This window comes from Penicillium mononematosum, assembly GCF_028829835.1.
Source record: "Penicillium mononematosum strain IBT 11891 chromosome Unknown utg000002l:1.0-8112719.0:1.0-8118358.0, whole genome shotgun sequence".
In the NCBI taxonomy this organism is placed as follows: Eukaryota; Fungi; Ascomycota; class Eurotiomycetes; order Eurotiales; family Aspergillaceae; genus Penicillium; species Penicillium mononematosum.
In genome coordinates, this window is record NW_026643272.1 from 1,121,544 (window position 1) to 1,145,041 (window position 23,498).

Genomic DNA, 23,498 nt, shown 5'->3' on the forward strand with positions numbered 1-23,498 from the left:
GGGTGTCATAGCTATCTTATGTAGACCCAAGACGCCCATAGATAGATACATTCTCGGAAGAAATAATAGATTCAATGGGTGTATATATAATTCCTAGAATACATAAATGTCGAGAGGTTATATTACTCTACAGCGTCACCCCCTTCGCCTTGCGTCGAGCCGCAATTCTCTTGAGCTCTTTGAGCAGCCCAACAACAAGAGGAACACCAATTGGTCCCAGAAGGGGCAGATAGACTGCCACCTTATGCTCATCTGGGAAATAGACCTGACCCACCATACTCTTTTCGAAGAAGCTGCGCTCAGCTTCTGTCTCTGCAACTCGGGCGCTCGCAAGCGCGGCGCCGAAACGGCCCTCTCGCAAGTGAGCACAGGAGGAACTCAAATGTGAGAGCGTGGTGGCGACCGAAGTAGCCACGGTTGCCGGAATGGGAATAGAGGGTAAGGACTCGGTAAGACGGGCAAGCGATCCCATTGTTGATGAGGCAGAGAGTAACAAGCTGGCCGCGCGAATGCGAATAGATGTCTGAAGGCGGAGTGGAAGGGAGGCAGGAGTACTTGGAGTACCGAGGAGGGTGAGGAGTTGATGAGAAAAGGTCATGAATGCAGGACGTAAAGAGTCCTGGGAAAGATGGGCAGGATTGGACGGGCCACTCTGATTGTCGGCATGGGAAAGCGGCGGGTTAAGGAGGAAAACCCCGCCCCATTGGGGGACTATCCAACTAGAAGCACGGTTCTCCTTGACAATGAGTGGAGACTGCGAAGGGTCTGGGACATAGAGGATGAAATTGATCGTTGGGCCACTTCCGATGCTCGGATTCAGTGGCCACTCGGCGGCATTGACGAAGGCGCTCAGACCTTCTTTCTTCAATGTCCATGCCGCCTCAGTCTCATCATACTCAGGCTTCGGCGCAGTGGGTGCAAAGTTCGCGTAGAGCTGCACTTGCGTGTCGACAGTGAAATTGCTGATAGGAGAGAAAGCCTGCAGGAGAGGAGAGACATATTCGTTCACTGCAGCCTCGATGTCCCACGAGGAAGGTTCAGATCCGGGGGTGAACAGTGAAAAGGAGAGGTGGTAAGTTTCAGCGTATTTCATCGATCGACGCAGTCTGCGGTCGATCTCTTCGGCGAGTTGTGGTGAGGTCGAGTCAAGCCCAGCGGTATTTCCAGACAAGATGTACGCGATGGTAGCCTTCTCCTCGCTGTACAATCGTTGAAGCTCCGCCGCAATAAAAGCGGAGAGGGGGGGAGTTGGAGGAGGAAGGCACAGGAACCTGGTTCGGCGGGTAGAAGATATCGAGCTGCGTTGTAGCTGCATGGAGCTCTGACCGAGGACCTGCTAGACCCTCCTGGGGCAGTAATCGGACAGTCAATGCAGTATCCGGTGTGTCCTCTGCAAGATGATTGAAGCCTTCCGCACTCTCTTCCGCATTATGGGTTGCCATGCTGCCGTCGGTTAACTTAAGCCGAAGGTGATGAGCTGCGAACTCGTTGAGATCATCGAGGGTATGCTGCGTCGTGCGGAGGAGGTTCTGGGCCTCGAGTGACTGCATCGAAGGTGTCGCAAGGTGAATTTCCAAAGGAAAGACCGGTCGGCAGGCCTATCAGGACCATTATTAGCATCCACCAAGTTCCCAGACTCAAAGGTGATTCCACAAACCGTACCTTGCCATCAGCCCAATCCACCATCTCCTCGATAGGAAGAGACGCTCGATAGATCGATGTCGTCTTCCACCATATCGGGAATCCAAGGAATATAATTACGGCCCAAAAGGCTGTTATCACTCGAAATCGTGTTTGAAGGGCGGCCGGGGTTTCTGGGGGCGGAGCACGCTTAACACTGGCTTGGTCAAGCTGAGAGGCCGAGGCCTGAGGAGACTCCTCTCCTGTTTTTGTCATCATGGTCGGGACATGCTTTGTGCTCTAAATCGGAGCAATAGAGCAACAAAGGAGTGAGTGTTTACCAAGTCGATGGGGGGAAGTTGATAGCCGGGCGGAGAAGCCAGCGAAGTGGACACCAGCCCCAACTATGTATGTTCTTTATATTGTACTCTGAACTTGATACCTACATAGTAGGTAATTCCACGATATTTATTTGGTTTTGTTTTATGCTACCTAGGTATCTTTGCTAAGAATTATCTAATTATCTAATTTTCCCTAAGCCTAGGTTGCGAAGGGGCATAACGGCCAAAGGTTAAATGCCTGATTTATACCTGATTTTACACCGCTTTTGACACCGCTCTATAGTTACATTGTATTATATCGTTAGTGGGACCTCCGACCTCATACCTAGATAGATATACCGCCTTGTATACCGCCTTATATACCGCCTCCCTTTTAAATATACTGCTATAAGAATAAATAGTCGGCCGCTTATACGGCCGTAGTCTTCTTCGTGGTCTTCTTAGATAGTCTACTCCGATAGTCTTTTTATATGTCTTTTTAATGGTCCCTCCTTAGCAGTCTCTTTAGGTATATACCTTAGTGCTAGATCACGTGCCTATACACTAACTTTATTAGGAGTTTTAGTATAGCAGAACCGGCAGAGTTTAGAGGGCGGTATATCTAGGTACTATATAGGTTTAGCCTAATATTTCGGAGGCCCCACCTATAGACTCCAGCCCTACTTAGGTAGAAGGTCCCGGGGCTGTACCTTGCTTATTAAGAGTCTGTCATCCGGATAGTAATTCAGGTATCTTAATTTTCTGCCAGTCTAAAATCAGGCATTTGACCTTTGGCCGTTATGGCCCTTCGCAGCCTAGGTAATAAAGTGTTCTCTTTGCATTTGTGACTTTGTTATTTTAGCTTCATTTCGGCCTACATATGTACCGGAAAATGTCTGGCACTCGATACCTTTCCCTTTCCATTCATATTATATACATTTGTCTGAGATATCCCAGTGGTTGCTTTCTAAATGCACTCGTCCTCGAAAAATCAACAGGTATGGCGGTTAGCTTTCTGCCCAAGCTTTCCGTATTGCGCTCTCCGCTAGATGTTGTACGTCGCCGATAAATGTCTCCACAAGATGGACCTGAGCAGTGAATGAGGCTGGTGCCTGTTGCCATAGCTGTTTCCCAATATGTGCCTGGTTTCTTCTGATTAAATCCAGGTCGTCCGCGCTTTGACTCTGAAGAGGATTGCTAAGAATATTCGAGAAGAGATGCATGGTAGATACAGCCAGCTCTGGTAAAGAAAATCTATAAGATATTAGTAACTGTGAGCAATGGAGAACATAGATTCACCGTACAGAAGAAAATGCCCTTCCAGATGTGGTTGGGTTTCCAGAAAACTCTGTAGCACCGATCGGCTCGCTTCAACGCCAATGGCAAGACTTGAGCCTGCTGCACGTGTGTCCTGGTTTTCAATCCAGCTAGTACACCGACTGCTTGTTTGATGAATGGCAGCCATGCAGTAATGATGTTGCATTTGGACGAGAAAATCCACCATACTGCCTTCATCTCGCGATGAGCTCCCTTCATCTCGTGATGAGCTCAACGAGTATACGGGAATCGAGGACCACCATTCTTCCAAGGCACAATCCAGACGGCGGATAGTAGCCAATAGCTCAGCATCACTTTGGCCCAGGGCGGAAACGGAGTACAGCCCGTGATAGACCTCTGACTGAACCAATGAAAGGCGAATCATTGTGGGAAATATGGCGGAGTTGCTGTTGGGATTCAAGAGCGGAGAAACTTCAGGGGAGCTATCCCCCTGCTGAGCTCTGGGAGGCGTAAGGTCGCAGCAGGAAGCATTGAAGACAGGCTGTACGCCTGTATGCAAGCTGAATGTTTTGTCTATGATAAAACAGATCCAAAAAAGGTTTCTGACATGCAACTTAGCGCTTGAAGCATCTCCATCAGTGGCCCTGGGGTAGATGTGTCCTTTGAGATGGAAAACATATCGTGCTGCTGAGGATAAGTGTAGCTCTAACTTGAGGATGTCCCCAGATATGGCTTGACTGCAGATGCACTGTTTAAGCAAGTATTAGCCATGATACTTGATTTGAAATGCGATGTCTACAGTTTGGCTCATGATGATCTTACCAGCATGACCAGTGTCTGTAAGCCATCCAAAGTAACAGACTCATTGATTATGTCCGGCAATAATTCTTGAGCTTCCTGGGTCAATTCATCCACATCCATAATCGTGTCCAGGTGCGGTTGAATAGTGAAAAATGCACTAAACGCCATGAAGGCAAAAATGCATGCTCTGGCACTAGAAACTCCCGGAGAGACGTCGGACAGTTCCCCGTTATAAGCTGCGTTGATAGTGTACTCGAAGCAACCTGGGTCAATGATAGGGAATAGTTGATAGAATACCGATGCTCTGTATGCCTCCAGCTGCTCTAGGAGCAGCGTTTTATCTGGAAGTGGAATATGATTGCCGGGATGATATTTCCTGAGTATCCGTGGCCAGGTGCTTGGTTGAGCACTGCAATACTGATTCAGGGGCCTATCTTCCCCTGTTCGTGCCTTAATCCATTCGATGCCACCTTGAGAGAACAAGGGAAACCCATTGAAGGCACAGATATTTCCTAGGGATTGCCCTGCAAAGCACAGGTCGCTGCCAAACCCTTGAGGCGCCACGGCCTCTGGACTAGGCAATTGGCAGACCGTACTAGGGACATGTAAACTATCTGTATCCAAGGAGCACGAAAGCGAATGTTAAAACGAAGCCGTAAAATTTTATTTTTTATTTTTTTCCTTTTTTTAAGAGCAGGGAAATATGAAAATTGTGAATGTAGACATACCTTGGCTTAGTGTATTTGCATCAGTCACGGAACCGGACAACCCACTATTCCAAATTGATGCTGTTAGCAATTGCCTTGTTCATGCAAATGACTGATGATTATATAAAATAAAGGAAGGAAGAAAATAGGCGAGATATACTTATATTGTTGCGTTTCACATGAGCGTGAGCGCGGTTTTGAGCTGTTGCGGGAGAAGGTGCAGGAAAGGTTGCGATGATAGCACCAGTCACACTTGGGGTATGCGCCATCGCATTTGATCTATAAGAAAGGATATTAATTAACATTCAATGGTTTGGCTATGACCGCGACATACCTTCCTGTGGTAGCAGGAATCACAAGCGCGTATACGGCGGCGCTGGCGCGGAGGTTTGGTGCAATCCGCTCTGCGGGAAGACATCAGACAAAGATTAACGTGTAGATCGAAGTTGATTGCTTGTGACAGAGTAACGAGTTAAATTTCCAGGTCCATATACCCAGGGAATATCATGGTGACGTCTGCCCCTTTCCTTCAGCACCGGAGCTGCGGTGGTTTCTTTCTCCGGCCAAATTAGCTCGGCTCGTCTGCAGAATTATTGACTAATAGTGTTCCCTGAGTAATAATAGACTGTCTAGGCCCCGGTTATCCGGCGATGCTACACCGGAGCCTCCAGCAAGCTCCTTCTGTTTCTCCCTGCCCAACACGCTAGGAGCAAATCATGGCCTTTGGTCTCCAGTGAGGCCGAGACTGCGCCACGTCGGCATTCCAGTCGCCGACTCCCCGTGCCAAGCCTCCATTGGGATGTAATGTGCCACTCAGCTTCGGGGTCTTACTCAGCATGGATGATCTGCAGTGCGGCACCCAAGGCTGAAGGAGCAATTCGGAACACCTCAACGCTTCCGGGAGTTGAATCCCATGAGGGCCACGCAACAAGTATTCAGAGTCCACTGGTTTCCGCGCCTCCACTTCACCAAGTATTCTCGCAGCTCGGAAATCCTCCAAAGTTTACTAGTGAACCGGATCTTGTCGGGGTCCCCTCTGCATATCCCGAGCTTGTAGCCGTAGCATCTGCCGGTAGCAGCGGACCCTGGCATTTACAGAGGCACGATAAAAGTTTTTTACCCCAACCGTTCTTTCACTCGCTAAACCAGACTAGGTAGATTATTAATGTGGGTCTGCCGGGGGGCTCAAACTTTTGTCGTGCCACTGGCTGATATCATTATTATTAGGGGGCTTTTGCAAGCGCTCCGAGAGACTCAGAGTTTTCAAATTAGGTATAATTGACCCACCAGTCAAGCCTATATAGGCCCAATTCGGAAGTTCCCCTATCAGAATCCGACTCTGAGTGATCCGGCAAATTTTTGCCGAGTTATTAGGAGTCCTAAGAGGCAAGACCAAGTCAGAGTTTAATAAAATGTGTTTAGAGCCCAAATAAGCATGGTTAAACCTTGGAAGCCTTTAGGGCCCACATTTCTGGAGTTAAAGTTAATTAAGCAGTACGATACTCAAAAATATATATCTACCTTCAAGTGCTATACTAGAGTACCTATTCTTATATCTTAGTAGTAGGCTTTCATATAGCTATAGACTAAGATGTGAGAATAGGTACTCTAGTACAGCACTCCAAAATAGATATATATGTTTAAGTATAGCACGGTCGTATCCAGTACTGTTGGGGAAGGAGCAACCGTGGGGAATAAGACCTTGAACACCTATAATTGTTGAAAAGGACCAAACCTCTCATATATCTCGATTAAGCATCCTCTATTCCATTATTCTATTCCCTATCCTCTACGGGCATCAGCAACCATGCTACGCAACAGTACTACAAGGTATAAAGGGGCCTAGTGGTCAGGTGGTCAATATCATTAATCATCAGTATGTCATTTCAAGGTTTACAATTATGCAGGTTAATAGAATAACTAGTTGTACTATATTAACTTTGAGCTAGCCTGATGCGTCAAAAACTCTGAATCTCTCGGAGCGCTTGCAAAAACCGCCTATTGGGATAACAGATTCTGCAAAGAGGCGTGTTATCCGCACTAAGTACATTGAGTTATGTCCAATGACTACTGTCTTATGTTGTTTTGACTAGCAGGCCTCTGAAGAGCATACATCTCAAGCCAGCTTCCATATAAATTATGTCCTGGATTCGTGGCATTTGCAATCAAGTATTCAAGGACGATCAGCTAGCCTGGGACCCCAGCTCATTATCTTGGAGCGGAACAAATCGCACTTTGACTTGCTTCACATTCGAGGTGACGGTACCGATTGCTCCTCGAACAATCCCCTCAATCTGGTATGTTCGGGAAACTGGCCATGCTCCTGGCACAGCTAGTTCGAGGTCAATGAGGTAATTGCGTCCCGATTTGATGCCATGGACGGTTCGGATCTTGACGATATCAGATCCTGTCATGGATCTTACCCTATTAGCTGCTGCCTCACTGATGGACGACGTGACATCACTATCTATAGTGATATCGGCTAACTCGAGGAAGGAGTTTAGAAGATTACTCCAACCTGCGTGGATAACCATTAAGGAAATCAGTAGTCCACCAGCAGCATCTATCCAGAAAATGTCTCGAAATAGTCTGCCTCCGCCGATTGCTATCAGTGCGACAAAACTTGTAAGCGAGTCAATGCGGTGATGGATAGCATGTGACGCAAGAACAGATGAACCTTGTTCAATTGCAACTTTGTTGGCTATATAAAAACGCATGGTGGTTAGTTGATATTTTCTGGGATAAGGTGTGTGTTACTTGTCTGGAAGGGGAGAGCTTACTGGCACGGTAAAGCCATTCTTTGACAAATATAGACCCTGCTGCAAGCCATGCGGCATTGAGATTCGTACCACTAGCTTGGGTTCCATGCGTTTGCCAATCTTGACGTGCCCTGATTTCGGAAAGCAGTACCTTGCTTGACTCAAGGCACGTCAATATGCCCCCAAGGAGAAGAAGCCCACTGACAACAAAAGCCCCAATATTCTCGATCTTTCCATAACCGTTTGGAAACCTTCTCGATGCCGGCCACAGTGACCACGTGATTGTCACCAGTGTTAAAGCGTCCAAGACAGAATCCATAAACCCGTGATAAGCGTCAGCAACCAGAGCCTGCGAATGCAGGATATAACCCCCGATAAGCTTTCCAATGGCCATTGTCATGTTCGCAGCTAGGCCGATCTGTGCTATACGAGTCCCAGCATCAGAATGATTGTTTGAATCGAGGGTCCGTTTTCGGGCTTCGTCGTGGGTATAGGGAGGATCACTTTGACTGCCGCATTTTTCGTCCATTGTCCCCATGGCGATGGATATTATTCGTTTCTTTGGACTTCGATCCGATAGTGAAGGCCTCGTGGAGTGTAAGGCGAGTATTAGACAGGAAAGAATATCGGGCTCAGACTGGTTGATATGAAGTTTGAACGTGGCAATCGAACCCTCAATGTCAACTGAAAATTGCCAGCTGAAATAGCTCGTCTGGTCATCGACCAGTTCTTATATGATCCCAGACATGCTGTGTGGAGCTACCGGAAGTCGCCAGTACCGTTTAAGACTCATGATGGGTCCATCAGCAATAATGACCACGCCGAGCTGTCGGCCTTGGCTTACCTGAGGTACCTACCTAGATAGGTAGGTATTCATTTCCGCTTAGTCACCAAACCACCCCTCCCAGGGCTGGTGTGGGGTTTTAAAGGACGGAGACGTCGGAATTTTGGGAACGCAATTACTGAAAAGGTTGGGAATACACACGACGTATCGCTTCCTTGGTCAAAAAAAGAAGTTCAGAGCAACGTGGACATTCTTCAGAGCAGAACGTCTTTGACTTTTGCCCTCTCCGGATGGGATATCGAGGTCCAGCTCTGTCGAGGTCTCCAGGCATGGCCGGCACGCACGGAACAGGCGGTGGCAATGTTGCAGCATACATGTTACTAAGCGGGGAATTTTGTGAGCGTGGCTTCTTTGTTGGAGAACCCTCATAGATGGGACCTCTCTTTGTGTGCAGACTGAGACTTTATACCAGTGCTTAGTTTGCTATTTTCCCGTTGTTGATGCAGGCTTTATATACAGCCTGCTGTCCATAGACTTACGATCAGTTTCTTCTTCCTGATTTTCCGATGCTAGCAGTATCTAGTGCTTCAGTATCGTAGCCCTCAACACTTTTGAGCATCGTCGTGACAATACCCCCAGCAAGACCTCGCAATGCCCTTGCATAATGATCTGCGTGATATGATCCACTGATCGTAGTGGATATACCTTGGTTACGTTGTCAATCCCAGCCGAAATGATCAAGCGCATTCGCCAATTGACAGTATTACGACAATAGTTGCTCCGCACAATACTTCCTGTTTCGCCATGACTAGTTTCGTCAGTCACTAGTGTCATCTAGATCCTTACTCAGCGGACGAACCCCAGCAATCCAACCAGCCTAATTTCGGCCGGTATTGAATCCTGCCGCACCCCGGCCGTCTGAGCTGCTTTATTCGCCAGCCGGAAGTCGAATTTATGATTGAGAGCGGGTATAAAGCGCATCTCCGTTCTTTTCTCCATTCCAAAAAAGTTGAAGAATCGTACATCATTTATCTATCATGTTGCTTACCCGGGGAATATTAGCATCCGCGCTCCTGAGCTCATCAGTGCTCGGCCACCTTCACAACTTTTACACTGGATTCTACAGTGGCAACTCGTTATATGGCATACAATTTGATGACGTCTCGTCCGAGCTGAGCGTTGTCTACAACGGGTCGTTGGATATGCAGAGCTCTCAGTGGATTGCTACTGACGTGGGTCATTCGATTATATTGCTCAACTCCAGCACATGAGACGTCACTGACAGTTTCATTCAGGAAGGGCATCGCAATCTCTATATCGCAGATGATACCAAATACGACAGTTATTCCATCCGCGCGGACAAATCTCTGGTCTATAAAGGAAGCGCGTCTATCCCAGGGAGCTGTGAGCAACCAATCCCGGTTGAACTTCTGTTTTTGGTGCTAATTTCACAGGTGACACCGCGCTGTACATTGTTGGTTCGACCAAACCACCCTTCACTGCCTTTGGTGCTTCCTACGCAGAAGGTTGCCCAGGCCAAGTCATCAAAGTTGATGAAACAGGAACACTGAAGTCGGTTGTGGCGAACATACCGTACAGCAGCATTGCCGGTGTCCATGGGCTCGCTCTTAGCGCAGACAACAAATTCATTTACAGTGCCGATGACATGGGTAGTGCTGTGTGGGTTCATTCCTATGATGCTGTCAGCAACAAGGTGTCCGCGATCCAGCAGCTGAATGTTACTGGGCAGCCGAGGCATGTTACCGTTCACCCGAAAGGATCTTACGTCTATGTGGTGCTTGAAATTAGCAATGAGGTGGCTGTCTTCAACAGGGATCCAGTCAGCGGACGTCTCTCTGGAAATACTACTTACTCACTTCTTCCGTCTGGTGAGCAATTCTTAGCATTTGGTATAGCCTTTTGCTTACAATATCAAACAGGACACTCTAGTACAGTGACATACTGGGCCGACGAAGTCATTCTCTCAGTTGCACAAGAAGGGAGCAATCCAAAGTATCTCTTCGCATCGACTCGCGCTCTGAATACCACCACCGAGACGGGTTTCGTGTCTGCATTCTCCCTTGATAGTGTGACGGGCGCAATCAAGGATAGGCTCTTCTTGTTGCCGACAACTGCGTCTGGAGGTGGTTCCAATGCAGTTTCTCCGGCTATTTTCTCGGAGCAGTACTTTGCGATTGCGGATGCAGGAGACAACTTCGTCGAGGTTTGGAAGCTGAATGAAAGTGGCAGTACGGCCTCCATGGTGGCTCACTTGGATATTGATGAAAGTCCATCAAACATCGTCTGGATGGACTAAGTGGGCGGAGCTGTCTGGCCGTGCACGCCTCTTGACAGTAGAGCTGGAGGATAATCAATGGCCGAACAAAGCCAGACTGGGTAATAAGGATAATTCACGGAGGCTTGCAGGTATGGATAATAAGAGCGTGTTACAAATTGTTAGCGGTTCTAAATTAGGGGTTTTAAGAAGTAGAAGATTACTAGCAGAAAGTAATAGTTACCAGTAGTATAAGAAAGTATTATCAAGCATTACCAGTTAATAATACATAATACCTCACTAGCATCTGCGCATCTGCATAAAAATGTTGGAAAGGATTGGCTTCAGATAGGCGCCAGGCCAGGTATGCTGCTATGATTTATCTGGCTTGATGCAGCCGCGAATCCGGGATCGAGCTTCAGGACTGAGAATATCTGACTCTTGTTATCGCTGGTACTTTGCTCGCATGTCGAGTCAAATGAGTACTGTACATTGATGTATATGATTTACTCAGGGGCTCATTGGCAGACAGGGAAGAACTACAGTTTTGCACCTCCACCGGTCAGTTTTGCCCAGTCCGCTTTGTTGAAGTCAATGTATCCTTCCTCCCAAGGAGGCAGCCAAAGGAACCGGTCCTCCATGCCGTCGCTCACCTTGGTGCCCACCTTGTCCGGGTCCACGCCCTCGTCGCGTAGCGGCACCTTGTTCTGTTTATGGTTGCCGATATGGACTGGGCTCTCGATGACACGCAGGAATACCGGGACTGCATATTTCGGCAGTTTAGCGCGCGTATACGCCGCCAGGGCTTTGAAGTCAAAGGTCGCTTTTGTCTCTGGGGCGAGCATAAGCGCGGCGCACCCGGCTCGTCCCTCGTGGTTGGGGACTTTTACCCCATAAACATTTGCTTCCTGGACACCCGGGAAGCAGCCAATCACTTCAGCGACTTCGGCAGTTGCTCTGAATTCGAGTTAGCCTGGATTTGAGGGAGACCTGGAATTGAGCAGTGGAAGGCCGGGTGGTGTATATCAAGGAAAGTTCAGCGTACACATTCTCACTCTTCCATCGGAACGTATCACCCAAGCGGTCCACAAAATACCATCGCCCGTCATCCTCGCGCCGCAGCGCGTCTCCAGTCCGGTAGTACAAGTCTCCCGTGCGGAAGACGTCGCGGATGTATTTCTTGGCCGTGGCTTCCGGGTTATGCCAGTAGCCCTGAAAGGATGTTTCGTTGGGAATGGCCACGAGCATCTCGCCACCCTGCTTATAGGGTGGACGGGTCGCGAAGCCGGTCCGGGGATCACGGATAATGTCGCCTGTCGTCGGATCGACTTCCACGGGCACAAAAACGTTGCGCAGCATCAAGCGCGACAGGACTCCATGGTGGCCGACGCTGTTAGCAGTATAAGGGCCGTTATTATGGTTATAGAGGCTGAACATTCCCTCAGTGCTGTTAAAGAATTCCATAATTTCCGCGACTCCAAAGCGGTCGCGGAACCGTTCCCAGACGTCTGGGCGAAGTCCATTGCCATACATACAACGAACTCGGTGATTGCGGTCGTCTGGTGACGGGGGTGCTGCAAGTAGGTACCGAGCTGCTTCACCGACGTAGACGATATATGTCGAGTCCGAGTCGCGGACGTCACGCCAGAAGTTGCGGACGCTAAACTTACGGCCAATAGCGATCCTAACGCCAGTACACAGAGCAAACATAAGAGATAGGCCTCCTGTACCATGGTACATTGGCATGGCACAGTACCAGCGGTCGCCATCAGGGCCATCCCTATCGCCCGTCGAGTGGCGCCGTGGACTCTTTCCCGCGTAGAAACGGGCCATGGTGAAAGCACAGCCTTTAGGTTTGCCGGTGGTACCGGAAGTGTAGATCAAGATGGCGGGGAACGAGCCTTGCATGTCTAGGGCGTACTCCATAGGAGGGAAGGTGGCTGGATAGGTCGAAACAGACGAGCGAAATACAGAATCCATCATCACAAGCTCCATACCCAGTTCCCCTTCGAGGATTTCCCTCGCGGCTTCTATCCGCTGGCGGCATTCGGCATCGTTATCGACCAAAAGCAACCGGGTCCCGCTGATTTTCAAGCAGTGGAGGAGCGCATCGTCCGCGAGATGATAGTTGATTGCCGCAGGAGCACAGCCAATACTCCAAAGCCCGAGCCATGCGAAAAGGTACTCAGGGCAATTTTGCAGATAGAGTCCCACGAGTTCGCCTGGTTTTACACCCATAGAGAGGAAGAGGTGGGCGTATTGGCAGGCTAGACCCTGGACCTGCGTGTAGGTGTACGCGCCCTCGCGCGACCAGATGCAAGACATGTTTGGGTACTTCTTCGCGGTCTCGGTGAAGAGGAACCAAGGGTTCCCACGGCCGTTGCGAACTGCGTATGATTAGATCATTCAAACTTCTATTTGAGAGGCAGAGGGGGACCGACCCGCCCGCGCATATTCGCGCTCGCCTTGCTTTACAGACATGAGATTGGACACATCCTTAGTGACATGGAACTTGGCATTGAGATACGCGGCAAGCGTACTTGCCCCTGCAACGCTGGCAGCGATAGAACCTAGGAGCAGAGTAATTAGTCGGACATGGCCATATTATTCCGGAAGCAAGACATCGAGGGCTTACCAATATCCATTTTGGCAATTGCAGGCTAAGGATGGTGTTGGGGAACAGAGACAAGATGGATGATAAGCGTCGTGATAACGGGTGCAGGGCAGATCTTTACAGTGAACAGGCCAACTGGGAACCTCGGGAGACTCCTCCTTTTCCCTTTTAAAAAGCCGAACGGTTCGACTGACAAGTGCATCCTGCGCCGGGCCCGAGGTTGATTGTTTCAATTTCTTGGCCCGCGGTCAACTGTAAACTGGCATCGGAGTTCGTTTGCCGACGTGACTTTCATCACAGCTTCGTTTCCAGCCGTATCGGCTCAGGATCTCTGCTGGGAAGAAAACGACGATGAGCGCAAACACCATGTATTCACTCTCCGGTGGATGTGGGTATTGTCTTTCGAACCGTATCTGCTGTGACCGATTCGAAGGCGAGCTGCCATGCCTAACATGTAGCGAATATAATATCGAATGTCGGGGGCCCGAATCATGGTAAGAATGCCAAACAACAACGACGGTGTCGCAGAACTAACCCAAAAATCAGTTATTTGAGGCCAGAGCTGGAAGAGGGACCCGACCCCCCTGCGGAGGATACCATCCGTAAGTAGAGGACTTATGGCCGGCGGAAGGGTGCTAAACCTATCACAATCAGAGACTCCAGAGGTGTACACAGACAGTCGCTTCGAACTCACCGATGATGCTTCATTCCCCATCCACTGGATGGCTCCTCTTGCTAACTGCAAATTGATCGCTCACAACCTCCTTGGCTTTCCTGTCCCTGGCCTCCCTGATAGAATCCCACCGGCCTACGAGTCTGCTCTGCCGTCTTTCATCCAGAGACTCCCCGTCAATCTCCTCCACAAAGATATTCGGTACCTCGCAGAAGAGGGTGTGTTTGCTCTTCCTAGCGACAGTCTACTGAAGGAACTGCTCAAGACATTTGTCCTTCACGTATATCCTTACTTGCCGGTCTTAGACCTTCCACCCTTTCTAGAGGCAATCGCCAACAACGACGGCAAATCCCATGTCAGCCTCCTCCTGTTCCATGCTGCCATGTTCTCGAGCATCGCCTTTGTTGATCCCAAGTATATACACAGCGCGGGTTATACCTCCAGAAAAGAAGCTCGTCAGGAGTTCTTCCGAAAAGCACGGGTAAGCATGCCTCCATTACTGAAGGCTCAAATCTCATGTCAGATGCCAGATTCTGTACGACCTCGACGTGGAACAAGACCGTATTGTGTTAATACAATCCGCCCTATTATTGACCTACTGGCACGAGACCCCATATGATCCTAAGGATTTCCGACACTGGCTAGAGATAGCCCTTTCACAAGCTGCCTTGGTTCCCTTTCCAAGTGATGAACACTGGGCGAACAAAACCACTTCGCGAGGTCTCTGGAAACGCATCTGGTGGTGCATATACACCCGCGATCGACTTATTGCTCTGATTCTCTGCCGAGCAACGGTTATCGAGGAAGCAAACTTCAGCATACTGCTGCCAACTCTTGCTGACTTCCCCATCCAGCAATATCCTACCGAGGTGGTTAAAAAGCTAGGAGATTGCGGAGTCCTGCAAAGGATTGACTACCAGGAACAACTGGCGCAAATCTTTGTCGAGAAGACCAAGCTCTGTTGTATGATTAGTGGCATAAATATTCTAACCAAAGGGGCCTCTGCTTCTTCACCATCTGTATTCATACACTACATTAACGCCCTTAATGGATGGCAAGCCGACCTGCCATCAAGTATCCGGTACAGGGCGCCTTCGTCGCAGAATCTATCTGAAGGGGAGAAGGCGCTATTCATGTATCGCGCCTGGTTGAAGATGATATTCCTTGCGGCGTCTGGAGCCCTACATCGTCACAATTCGGTCTTCTCGAATGCAGAAGAGTTTCAAGAAGCCGGCCTTCAATCCATAACACAATCAATGACGGGAATTGCAGAGCATCTACATCGGCTTGATCTCGTCTCCTGTCTCCCAACCACGACGGTGGGACTACTCATACCAGTCCTCGCAATGCACCTTATGAATATCCGGTCAGGAATGTCCAACCTTTGGAAGAATGCGTTCAAGTCGCTGTACCAGTGCATAAAGATACTTGAGGAACTAGGAGAAGTGTATATATTGGCGGAGTCCATGGCAAAATTCTTCCAGTCCACCATTTGCGGTGATGATAACAAGTCAAACTCGGACACAGGAATTGAGCGGGCATTTCTAGAAAAGATCTTGACATCGGCTGAGCTAGAGTCTTTCTCGCATCTCGTGTGACACATGCAGGACGGTGCTTCATAAAGCAGTCTAGCCTTCAAATAGAATCGATTACATGGACATGTCTTTGAGGCCAGCGAGCAGCAAGTTTGGTCCGTATTTTCAGCTCCTATGAAGTTCTAAACTACGTAGAGGACCACGTAGACCTCCATCTTGTGCGACCATCCAAAACGAAAAGCAACGACACACTCTCTCTTCTGATGATGTTGTTACGGCGTGTTCCTGACTCCACTGTATCTGCTAAAGCAACTGTCCCAGTGAATGATAGTGTCTACCAAATCATATTCGATAACAGCAGCACTCATCACATCGTCACCGAGGAACATCTGCCTATTGGTACGGGTATGTAGCCCCTCCCCAGATACTAACAAGCCGAACCGCAGTGTGCCAACTTCCTATGGGGCTTTTAGCTTGCTGGTTCTCCTTCGAAATAGAGACCAGGCATTGGACATAAAAGAGGACTGATTGATCTCATCCCCATAGGCGGTTCAACCGAGGTTGTCCGGTTGATCGTCCGCGACCCCAGACGGCGAGCACCCCAATCACCACCATCAGCATTCAGTCCAACTATTCTCTCCCTCCATTATATGGCAGTGCACTTCCCCACTCGATTGACGTCTACACACACATTGCACTCTATCGATTGTCTTCAAGGACGCCATCCGAAGCGACACACCACACTCACGTGATCGGCTATTGTAGGAATCATGGCGGCCGAGGCACTCGTTAACCACCCAGTGCTGGAGCACTGGCTGCGTTTCATCGCGACTACTGGTGCGTATCTTTGGCTTTATAGCTCTCTTTTGCAAGAAGCACCTCGGATTAGTCCCAGATTCCCAGGAACAGAGGGCGGGGAGCCTGGGGTGCTATGGCATGATACATATTCAACATTGAGACTCCACCGTGTTACATCCCAGCCCATATAACAGTGAAACAATCCACTGGAACAGTCCACCACAAACGAGCCAACCCACTTAGCTAACCCATCGAGTCCTACGCAGTCGCGCGCGACAAGGTGCTCCGCACGTTCCAGTACTTCTCTCGCTTCTATGCCTGGTACCTGTACCGTTTGAACAAGCCGCAGTCGGCCATCGACCCCTACAATGCCGTGCAGAAGCAGTTTGCCACGACCCGCAAAATCTTGCGCATCGGCAAGTTTGCCGAGCACTTGAAGGCCGCCTTGATCACTTTGGACCACAAGAACGTTGCTGATCCGGTCCTGCGCTACCTTGCCGTCGGCCGCCAGCTGGGCTACGCCGGCTACCTGACCCTCGACACAGTGACGGTCATGGACGCCGTTGGGTACCGCAAACTGACGGGTGTAAAGCGCATACAGGAGAGCGCTCACCGGGCTTGGGCGATGGGACTGATGTGCAGCGCCGTTGCGAATGTTTATACGCTGTTCCGCCTGCAGGAGGAGGAGAACACTGTAGATCGGAAGGAGGGTGAAGGTCTCGCTGAGGTGAAGAAAATCGAGAGGTATGTTTGAGGTATTTACTGATTGCAGGAATATTATCTAGTCCCCCTTTTCCCTTGTTACGTTGAGCGTTCGTGCTAATCGTCTGCTTGCAGGCAGCGGACCGCCACCCAGATACAGCTCATCTCCGACCTGTGCGATTTGACCGTGCCCGCTGCTACCCTGGGATTTAACCAGATCGACGATGGCCTGGTCGGCCTCGCTGGTACCGTCAGCTCGCTGATCGGTATGTGGTCGGAGTGGCACAGGGCCGCATAAAAGGACCCAACATACCGGAACGGTATCTGAGGGAGGAGGACTGTAGAGCCCGGCCGGTATGGAAAACATGGTTCTCTCACTGGTGGAAAAGACCGAAAATAGCAGGTTAGGACAAGGGGACTCGCAATATCCCTCGGCTTGCCACGGTATTCTCTGCCGTTTATACTCTTGATTGCGTTCGTGAAGAGACCTGTACATCCCTCTTCTTATTCTTTTCCGTGTGCTTTCGAGCATATCGCAAATCTTATTTGCCCTCCTGAATGAGTACGTGTGGTGCCTAAATTGAAGTAGATTTTATTCCTCATCACGATATGAGTCCAGCACCGTGTAGGTATTTCATAGCCCCGTCGTTATGAGGGAGGTAGGTACTTGGCGTTTGATCATTGACTCAATGTTCAATATAGTTACGAACAGGTTCAAATTCAATAAGTTCCATTTCCCTACATGAGCAGTCACTGGGAAAGAAATTCAACGTTTGGCGATTGATAGATCCCCCACGGCGCCACCGATGCAATCAAAAACCAAAATGTTAGATGCTAGATGCCAATCAGTTCTTCAGAAGCCCAATCAACTAAATATCTCCGCTCCCTTTCGAAGTGGAATTGATCAATAGAGGCGAGGTTAAACCCTGGCGGGTGCCATTAGCATGCATGCAAGTATCAGAGACAAACTATATTCGACTTACCATGACTACAAATAGATGGACAAGGTCTGGTTCTGCCGCATATTAGAGATAAAACATAGCGTTTGCCATTGCGAAGAGCTTTAGCTCCTACAGGGTTGATTGCCTGAGCGGCGGAGGTGAGGAAATCCCCTCTACCCAATGGAGTCTACAAAGTGTATGGAGTATCTGATATGGGTTTGGGGTATGCCCTCCGGTGGAAGTTTATTCCGGCTTGATCGCAGGATTCTCGTTGGCTTTGCTTATCTGGATTCTTGCATTCAATGGCTGAGGCTGCAAGTGCTTCAAGGCCTAGGTAATTGGGAAAGTAAGTCGGACTCGTCAGGTGGATTATTGCAAATGGCCGTCTTATAGAACCCGTCTTGATAGGCGTCTCCTGATCCCTTGACCTCAACGCTTGGATTTCTGGGCTAGCAAGAGGTCGTCGTCAATATAAACGTGGCGACTTCGAAGGAGAATGCGGGAGATACAGCTCAGTCAGGAAAAGTCTGAGGTTACAACATTATAGATATGAATACCCCATGGGAACGGGTGAGTTAGCAGTCAGAGAACAGTCGAGAACGTCGAACAAGCCGATGATGTGCCTCTGCCTGGACCCATGTCGTCCAGGTGAGAGCCTCCATGCCCGGAGTAGATGAAGGGTCGTCGCGCTCCTGGTCGTTGAATGTGTGCTTGCGGTTGCTTTTGAGCTCTATGGTATGCGGGATCTTGATCTTCTCGGCTGTCAAACCTCTAATGCTCTTCCCAAATGAACTTCTGGTCGCAAGGACGGCATCGTCAACCACGGCGTTTTTTTAATCCCAGGGCTTCCTTGTCCTCGCCGTTTCCGCCATCAGCGATATACTGCTTTACGGTGTCAACGGATTCTATCAATTGAAGCCTCGTGTTACTCGCAGGTGAGCCAAATCAAGGTTACCCTTTACTTGGGGTGTTCTCTTTACGCTAAAGCAGGATAGAGTAGTGACGTGGAAACTTGCACTCAATGTTCGTGTGCTCATGGGCATTCTGACGGCCTCGTACTTTTATCGAGTATCTCGACCATTTTCGAGTCCTATTGGTCTCCTCTGTCGCTTTGTTGGCAGTATTCTCCGACTCAGCAGTCCTGGCGACAACATCTCCGGGGGCCAATATAACTGGGCTTGGGAGGTTGGGATTGGAATGACGACCGTTCAGTCAGAAATACGGTGGTATCCTTTGTAGATCATTTCAATCCGTTATATTCTTCTAACTGATGATTGTGTATATGTTTGTATGTACCTCTCGGGCACCAAGGCAGTATATTTTGCTTATACCACATGGCACATTGATAAGGACTGACTGATTATGACAACTCCTAACAGCCCCCGCGTATCCGTGTAGTATGAAGCTATAGCAGCTACAGCTTCGCTCCCCCAAGTAACCATAGCGCCGACGCATCTGCCTTGATTGTTTTGCCCTTGCTGCCTTTCAGATGCCCACTCACATCTTCGTCCTCCTGCACTGCCTGGGCGATGGTCCAGGTTTTATGCCCATTACGGGAAATACACCACGAGTGAATCACCAGGATTGCTGCGGCTCGCACGGGTTTCCGATAGCGTACGGTGAGCTGTGCGGTATAAGTTGGTCCAGAGCGCAGGACCTCTGCGCCAGACGCGGGCTTATGGAAAGCCCTGGCCAGCGCCATGGTCTCGTCGAACAGCGTTGCGATGAGCCCACCATGCGCTGTTCCCACGATTCCGCTCACGCCTGGCGTCCCTAGCGACACTATCGTTATCGTATCGGGCGGTCTCTCGGGGGTAAACGGTTTCTTGTCGTACTCCAGTGCGCCAGCGGGCGGCGTGGGCGGTAAAGCCGCTGTCACCGAGCTGAGGTCTCTTCGTCGCAGAGTGATAAAAAATGGTAATGTCTCAGGAGTACTGAGCGTGCCCGCCAGGAACCCATCTTCGTCCGTCGGCTTGCTTTGTCGTCGCTTGGTAAGCGCCGGGACATATTCGCTGTTCTCAGCGCTGGCAGCGGTCAAGAGGGATTTGGCCCATGTGTTGCTGCTGAAATGGTCCCATTCTGCGGCTGTGATGGAATATCCAGCCATCGTCTATTTTGTATATTTCCGTCCGGCGCAGCGATGGCGCGATGCTGGATGGCACGTGGATAACGTCACTGTCTCGCAGCAGGGTTTTGTATGAGCAAATGCCTTGGCCATAGAATCATGACGAGCCCTTTATTTGTGCTGGCATCTCGGCTCCCCCACCGAGTTCGAGAACGGAGTATAGAGGAAGAAAGCGGTTTCGGCTAACGGCGCCATGGGCCTCGGCTGTGGTGCTAGCGTATACCCCCGACAGGAAGCAGGGCAGAATGCTCATTGCTCAGGCATCTGCCGAGGCTGCAGTGCTAAGCCTAGCCTTAGATTTAGACTATATCACAAAGTGGATCGATCCTGATTTCACAAGCCAACTTTCTCCAGCTAGGACAATAGATCAAGCCTTTATCTACTCGGAATGGCATCCAACTCTGGCCTCCTTTCGATAACAAGTCCAATATTGACGATGTTTTCTTTTCTTGCAGTTATGACAAGAGCCAGACGAAGCAACGGTGGTCTACGTCTACAATGGGCACGTTAATTATGGATCGTTCTTATTAAGAAAAACAGCTAAAAGCAAGCATAGGATCCGATCCTTCTGAAGAGGCATGGGAATTTCGGTTCCTTCCAATAGTGTGGCATGGAATACATAAAGTGAGTGGCTTGACTGTATTGACATCGCAAAGTCGCTCATACCGGCGAGTTATAATTGACGTTAGAACAAGCTGTTAGATCCTTGCAGAACCGCCAGGTTGGAAGGGAATATGCTACTTGAGAGGTAGTTATTTAGCATTAAATCGAAGTCGTTTTGGTCAGGAGTCCGCATTATGTCTGACATCAGCTGATCGACTTCAACCAGACCGAGATTGTCTTGCCCGCCGTCACAAACCGAGCCCCTGTTTGCAACGAGGTAGTGGCCACCATCACCATCACCTCCTGGGTAGCTTGCAGGGTTTTCGGTACTTGGCCCTGGATGAATTGATTGCTGTGCATGTTGAGGGTCAATATCCGAGACCCGTTCTAGTGAGTGAGGCGGGCCAGAATCGTAGGATCCGGTTTCAGTGAGATTTTTCATCAGGTTGATAAAAAGACGTAGAATCCACCCAGCCACAGGCCATCCCTTTGCAAGCTCACTCATTCCTAGGATACACTGGCGAGCTCGATTTTCAGACAGCTGCTTCTGGATTAAATCGTTGCTCCTAATAACGAGGGCGTGAATTGACAGGGCAGCAAAGATTGCCGGCACTCTAAACCGAGTTAGTGGGTGTTTGGAAGACTGTGACCTCAGTGAAAGCCTGGACTTACAAATGCAGCTGTCCAAAGCTTAACGTCCCTGCAGATAATAAGTCTTCCACAATCCTGGTGGTGGAATCCGCTGCAGCTCTCGCTTTCCTGTGAAACGATGCCGACATTTCTGCCACAGGGCTGCCCCCCTTGTGTCGAAAAAGCAGGATCTGACAGTTGCTAGTGGTATGTTAGGGAAAGCACCAATAACCAATCCCAGGATCACTTACTGATAACTTGCATATAGCATACAAGACCAGAAAGGTGCACCAAGTGTCTCATCAACAGGTGCCCGACAAAGCTCTTGGGGAAGATCTCTTTCCCAGCTGCAAAGGTACTCGTTCAAACGGTCCGTCGAGTTGCTCCTGTGTGTAGCCTTGCGGGGTGCAAATTCATGGTTGAGAAGCATCCCCACTGTAGTATATCAAGAATGTTAAACGCGGTGGGAAGCGGACAACAGAATGTTCTTTCACAGGGGCACTTACATATAATTGCAAGCCTTGCCATCTCAATGAAATAAGATCTCTGGTACTCATATTCTGTAGAAAGTAGTTCGCTATTGGGTTCGTGATCGACAAGGAAGTCATGCATGCCAAGCATTTCAACATCGCAATCCTCGTCATTAATGCGACAAGGCCGACCAAGAGACGCGGCCGCGTGACGATCGCGAATCTAGGTTTCGTAAGCGTGAGGCAGAAAGATAGAAGAAGTCGTACTGACGTAGATAGACCACCATATCCTTTTCCATATCGATCGTTGTCGCTCCGGCATTCCAGCGTTAACAGTCCTGGTAAAGAGTGAGGTCCCATTCCGTATGGCGAAGAACGAGGCTGAAAACAACATACGATCGATGCATTCCTAGAGTTTGAGCAAGACCAATAGCAGCACCGAGCCAATGCCATGTATCCTTCTGATCCTCTGGGCCTTCCCACCAGAATGCTAGGAGAAAAAGCACCGCCGCAAGTTTCTCTTTGCTCTTCTCATAATCCACATCGTAGAGAGCTTTCGCACGAAGATAGAATGCCCTCCGAGCACTGAATCTGTCGCCAAATCCAGCACGCTTCAAGGTATCCTCACTGCAGATGATCGAGGAAAGAAAGTAGATGGTATGCTGAACCAGCAAAGACGATTTTCGGTTGCGATATAAGGAGCAAAACTCCTGGCGATCAAAAACGGGGTAGGCCGGATGGACACATTCGAAGAAAAGACGAACGAGCTGGTCGCTTACATCTTGCGGCGGCAGCGTAAATGCGCCATGCATATTGAGATACGCGAGAGTGGCCGGGTCTGAGGCCTTTAAGCCCTCCGCGGCTTCCAGTGCATGTTCTGCGACACGGTTCGGGATTGGATAGTGAAGCTTTGGCTCGGCAGACGGCGCAGATAGTGACCGCACAATGAACGCGAGACTGAAGGAATCACCCATGTAATAAGACCGGACATTTCCGGTTGAGAAGCCCGGGGATGCGACATCTGGCGCAGTTTCCGCAAGTCGAGTGTAGAGCATTTCTGGGCCTTCACTCGCGTCGTATCGTTCAACACTTTCGGGAAGTATACTAGAAGACGTGGGTGGGCTCGGCGCCTCAGGCGAAGACGTGCGCTGCACTGGGGAATTCAGTTCCTTGTGCGAGGTGTGCGCCGTGGAAAGACCTGAGCCTTGATTTGGCTCGGTCGACGCCGGGGTGCAGGGGGCGATATTGCTGGCTCGTGTGGGTGCGGGCTTTTTCCTGCATTGGCTCAACATAAATAACGGGACAACGGGATGGCTTCATAAACAACATACTTTCCTCGTCGCGTCTCGATTAACTCACAGTGCACGCCCCGCAGGCGACACTGCCAGCACGGCCGAACGTCGGAAGCATCGCACTTGACCCTTCGGCGGTGGCAAGACTTGCATGCGATCTTGGCCCGTTTGCCCAGGCCCCTTGCTGGTTGGCCTGGTGAGGACATGGGTGCCCAAGGAGAGGATGAGGCAGAGTGTGCGGTCGTCGAGGGATCACCGTGCGGCAGAGAGAGAGCGCGAGCTGGGATGTCCAGGAGAGATGGCCTCGGCCTACAACGCCATCGTTCCGAGTCTGGGGTCACGCGGGGGAAGGATCCGGGGAGCACGGGGGGAGAGCGAGGGACCCATTCTCCTTCCATCGTCGCCCCCCGCCCCCACCCGGTTGCTGCTGCAGCTCTCATGCAGGCGTGGGGCCTGGTGGAGAAGATCCATCCTCTGTACCTCGGCGATTCAACCACGCGCTATCCGGACCAAGCCACCGGCTACGTACGGTACGATTATGCCCCTGCGAAATGCATAACGAATTTATACC

General features: G+C 49.9%; 11 protein-coding genes across 11 annotated transcripts; 4 read left to right on the forward strand and 7 right to left on the reverse strand.

Moving 5' to 3' along the window:
* Positions 1-127: 127 nt before the first annotated feature.
* Positions 128-1,896, reverse strand: PIG-S (GPI-anchored transamidase GPI17; the record flags this gene model as incomplete). The annotated part of the gene is made up of 3 exons (XM_057288946.1): positions 128-1,298; positions 1,327-1,598; positions 1,663-1,896. The coding sequence occupies 3 exons, from the start codon at positions 1,894-1,896 to the stop codon at positions 128-130; spliced, it is 1,677 nt and encodes a 558-aa protein (XP_057150148.1).
* Positions 1,897-2,947: 1,051 nt separating this feature from the next.
* Positions 2,948-3,642, reverse strand: N7519_002169 (fungal specific transcription factor domain-containing protein; the record flags this gene model as incomplete). The annotated part of the gene is made up of 2 exons (XM_057288947.1): positions 2,948-3,180; positions 3,240-3,642. 2 exons carry the CDS (start codon positions 3,640-3,642, stop codon positions 2,948-2,950), a joined length of 636 nt encoding a protein of 211 aa, XP_057150149.1.
* A 1,972-nt stretch (positions 3,643-5,614) lies between these two features.
* On the reverse strand, positions 5,615-5,818 carry N7519_002170 (uncharacterized protein; the record flags this gene model as incomplete). The annotated part of the gene is made up of 1 exon (XM_057288948.1): positions 5,615-5,818. The coding sequence occupies one exon, from the start codon at positions 5,816-5,818 to the stop codon at positions 5,615-5,617; it is 204 nt and encodes a 67-aa protein (XP_057150150.1).
* Positions 5,819-6,909: 1,091 nt separating this feature from the next.
* On the reverse strand, positions 6,910-8,023 carry N7519_002171 (cation diffusion facilitator family transporter; the record flags this gene model as incomplete). The annotated part of the gene is made up of 2 exons (XM_057288949.1): positions 6,910-7,427; positions 7,507-8,023. The coding sequence occupies 2 exons, from the start codon at positions 8,021-8,023 to the stop codon at positions 6,910-6,912; spliced, it is 1,035 nt and encodes a 344-aa protein (XP_057150151.1).
* Positions 8,024-9,306: 1,283 nt separating this feature from the next.
* N7519_002172 (lactonase family protein) lies at positions 9,307-10,586 on the forward strand (the record flags this gene model as incomplete). Its single annotated transcript, XM_057288950.1, has 4 exons — positions 9,307-9,501; positions 9,565-9,673; positions 9,724-10,158; positions 10,210-10,586. 4 exons carry the CDS (start codon positions 9,307-9,309, stop codon positions 10,584-10,586), a joined length of 1,116 nt encoding a protein of 371 aa, XP_057150152.1.
* Positions 10,587-11,083: 497 nt separating this feature from the next.
* Positions 11,084-13,189, reverse strand: N7519_002173 (uncharacterized protein; the record flags this gene model as incomplete). The annotated part of the gene is made up of 4 exons (XM_057288951.1): positions 11,084-11,501; positions 11,590-12,931; positions 12,986-13,114; positions 13,180-13,189. The coding sequence occupies 4 exons, from the start codon at positions 13,187-13,189 to the stop codon at positions 11,084-11,086; spliced, it is 1,899 nt and encodes a 632-aa protein (XP_057150153.1).
* A 335-nt stretch (positions 13,190-13,524) lies between these two features.
* On the forward strand, positions 13,525-15,429 carry N7519_002174 (fungal specific transcription factor domain-containing protein; the record flags this gene model as incomplete). Its single annotated transcript, XM_057288952.1, has 4 exons — positions 13,525-13,652; positions 13,705-13,760; positions 13,813-14,312; positions 14,362-15,429. The coding sequence occupies 4 exons, from the start codon at positions 13,525-13,527 to the stop codon at positions 15,427-15,429; spliced, it is 1,752 nt and encodes a 583-aa protein (XP_057150154.1).
* Positions 15,430-15,632: 203 nt separating this feature from the next.
* On the forward strand, positions 15,633-16,118 carry N7519_002175 (uncharacterized protein; the record flags this gene model as incomplete). Its single annotated transcript, XM_057288953.1, has 2 exons — positions 15,633-15,771; positions 15,913-16,118. 2 exons carry the CDS (start codon positions 15,633-15,635, stop codon positions 16,116-16,118), a joined length of 345 nt encoding a protein of 114 aa, XP_057150155.1.
* An 18-nt stretch (positions 16,119-16,136) lies between these two features.
* On the forward strand, positions 16,137-17,164 carry N7519_002176 (PEX11 family protein; the record flags this gene model as incomplete). The annotated part of the gene is made up of 3 exons (XM_057288954.1): positions 16,137-16,203; positions 16,431-16,908; positions 17,002-17,164. 3 exons carry the CDS (start codon positions 16,137-16,139, stop codon positions 17,162-17,164), a joined length of 708 nt encoding a protein of 235 aa, XP_057150156.1.
* Positions 17,165-19,221: 2,057 nt separating this feature from the next.
* N7519_002177 (PaaI family thioesterase) lies at positions 19,222-19,914 on the reverse strand (the record flags this gene model as incomplete). The annotated part of the gene is made up of 1 exon (XM_057288955.1): positions 19,222-19,914. One exon carries the CDS (start codon positions 19,912-19,914, stop codon positions 19,222-19,224), a length of 693 nt encoding a protein of 230 aa, XP_057150157.1.
* A 703-nt stretch (positions 19,915-20,617) lies between these two features.
* Positions 20,618-23,367, reverse strand: N7519_002178 (Zn(II)2Cys6 transcription factor; the record flags this gene model as incomplete). Its single annotated transcript, XM_057288956.1, has 7 exons — positions 20,618-21,149; positions 21,208-21,366; positions 21,417-21,600; positions 21,672-21,858; positions 21,907-21,973; positions 22,032-22,910; positions 22,967-23,367. The coding sequence occupies 7 exons, from the start codon at positions 23,365-23,367 to the stop codon at positions 20,618-20,620; spliced, it is 2,409 nt and encodes an 802-aa protein (XP_057150158.1).
* Positions 23,368-23,498: the final 131 nt, after the last annotated feature.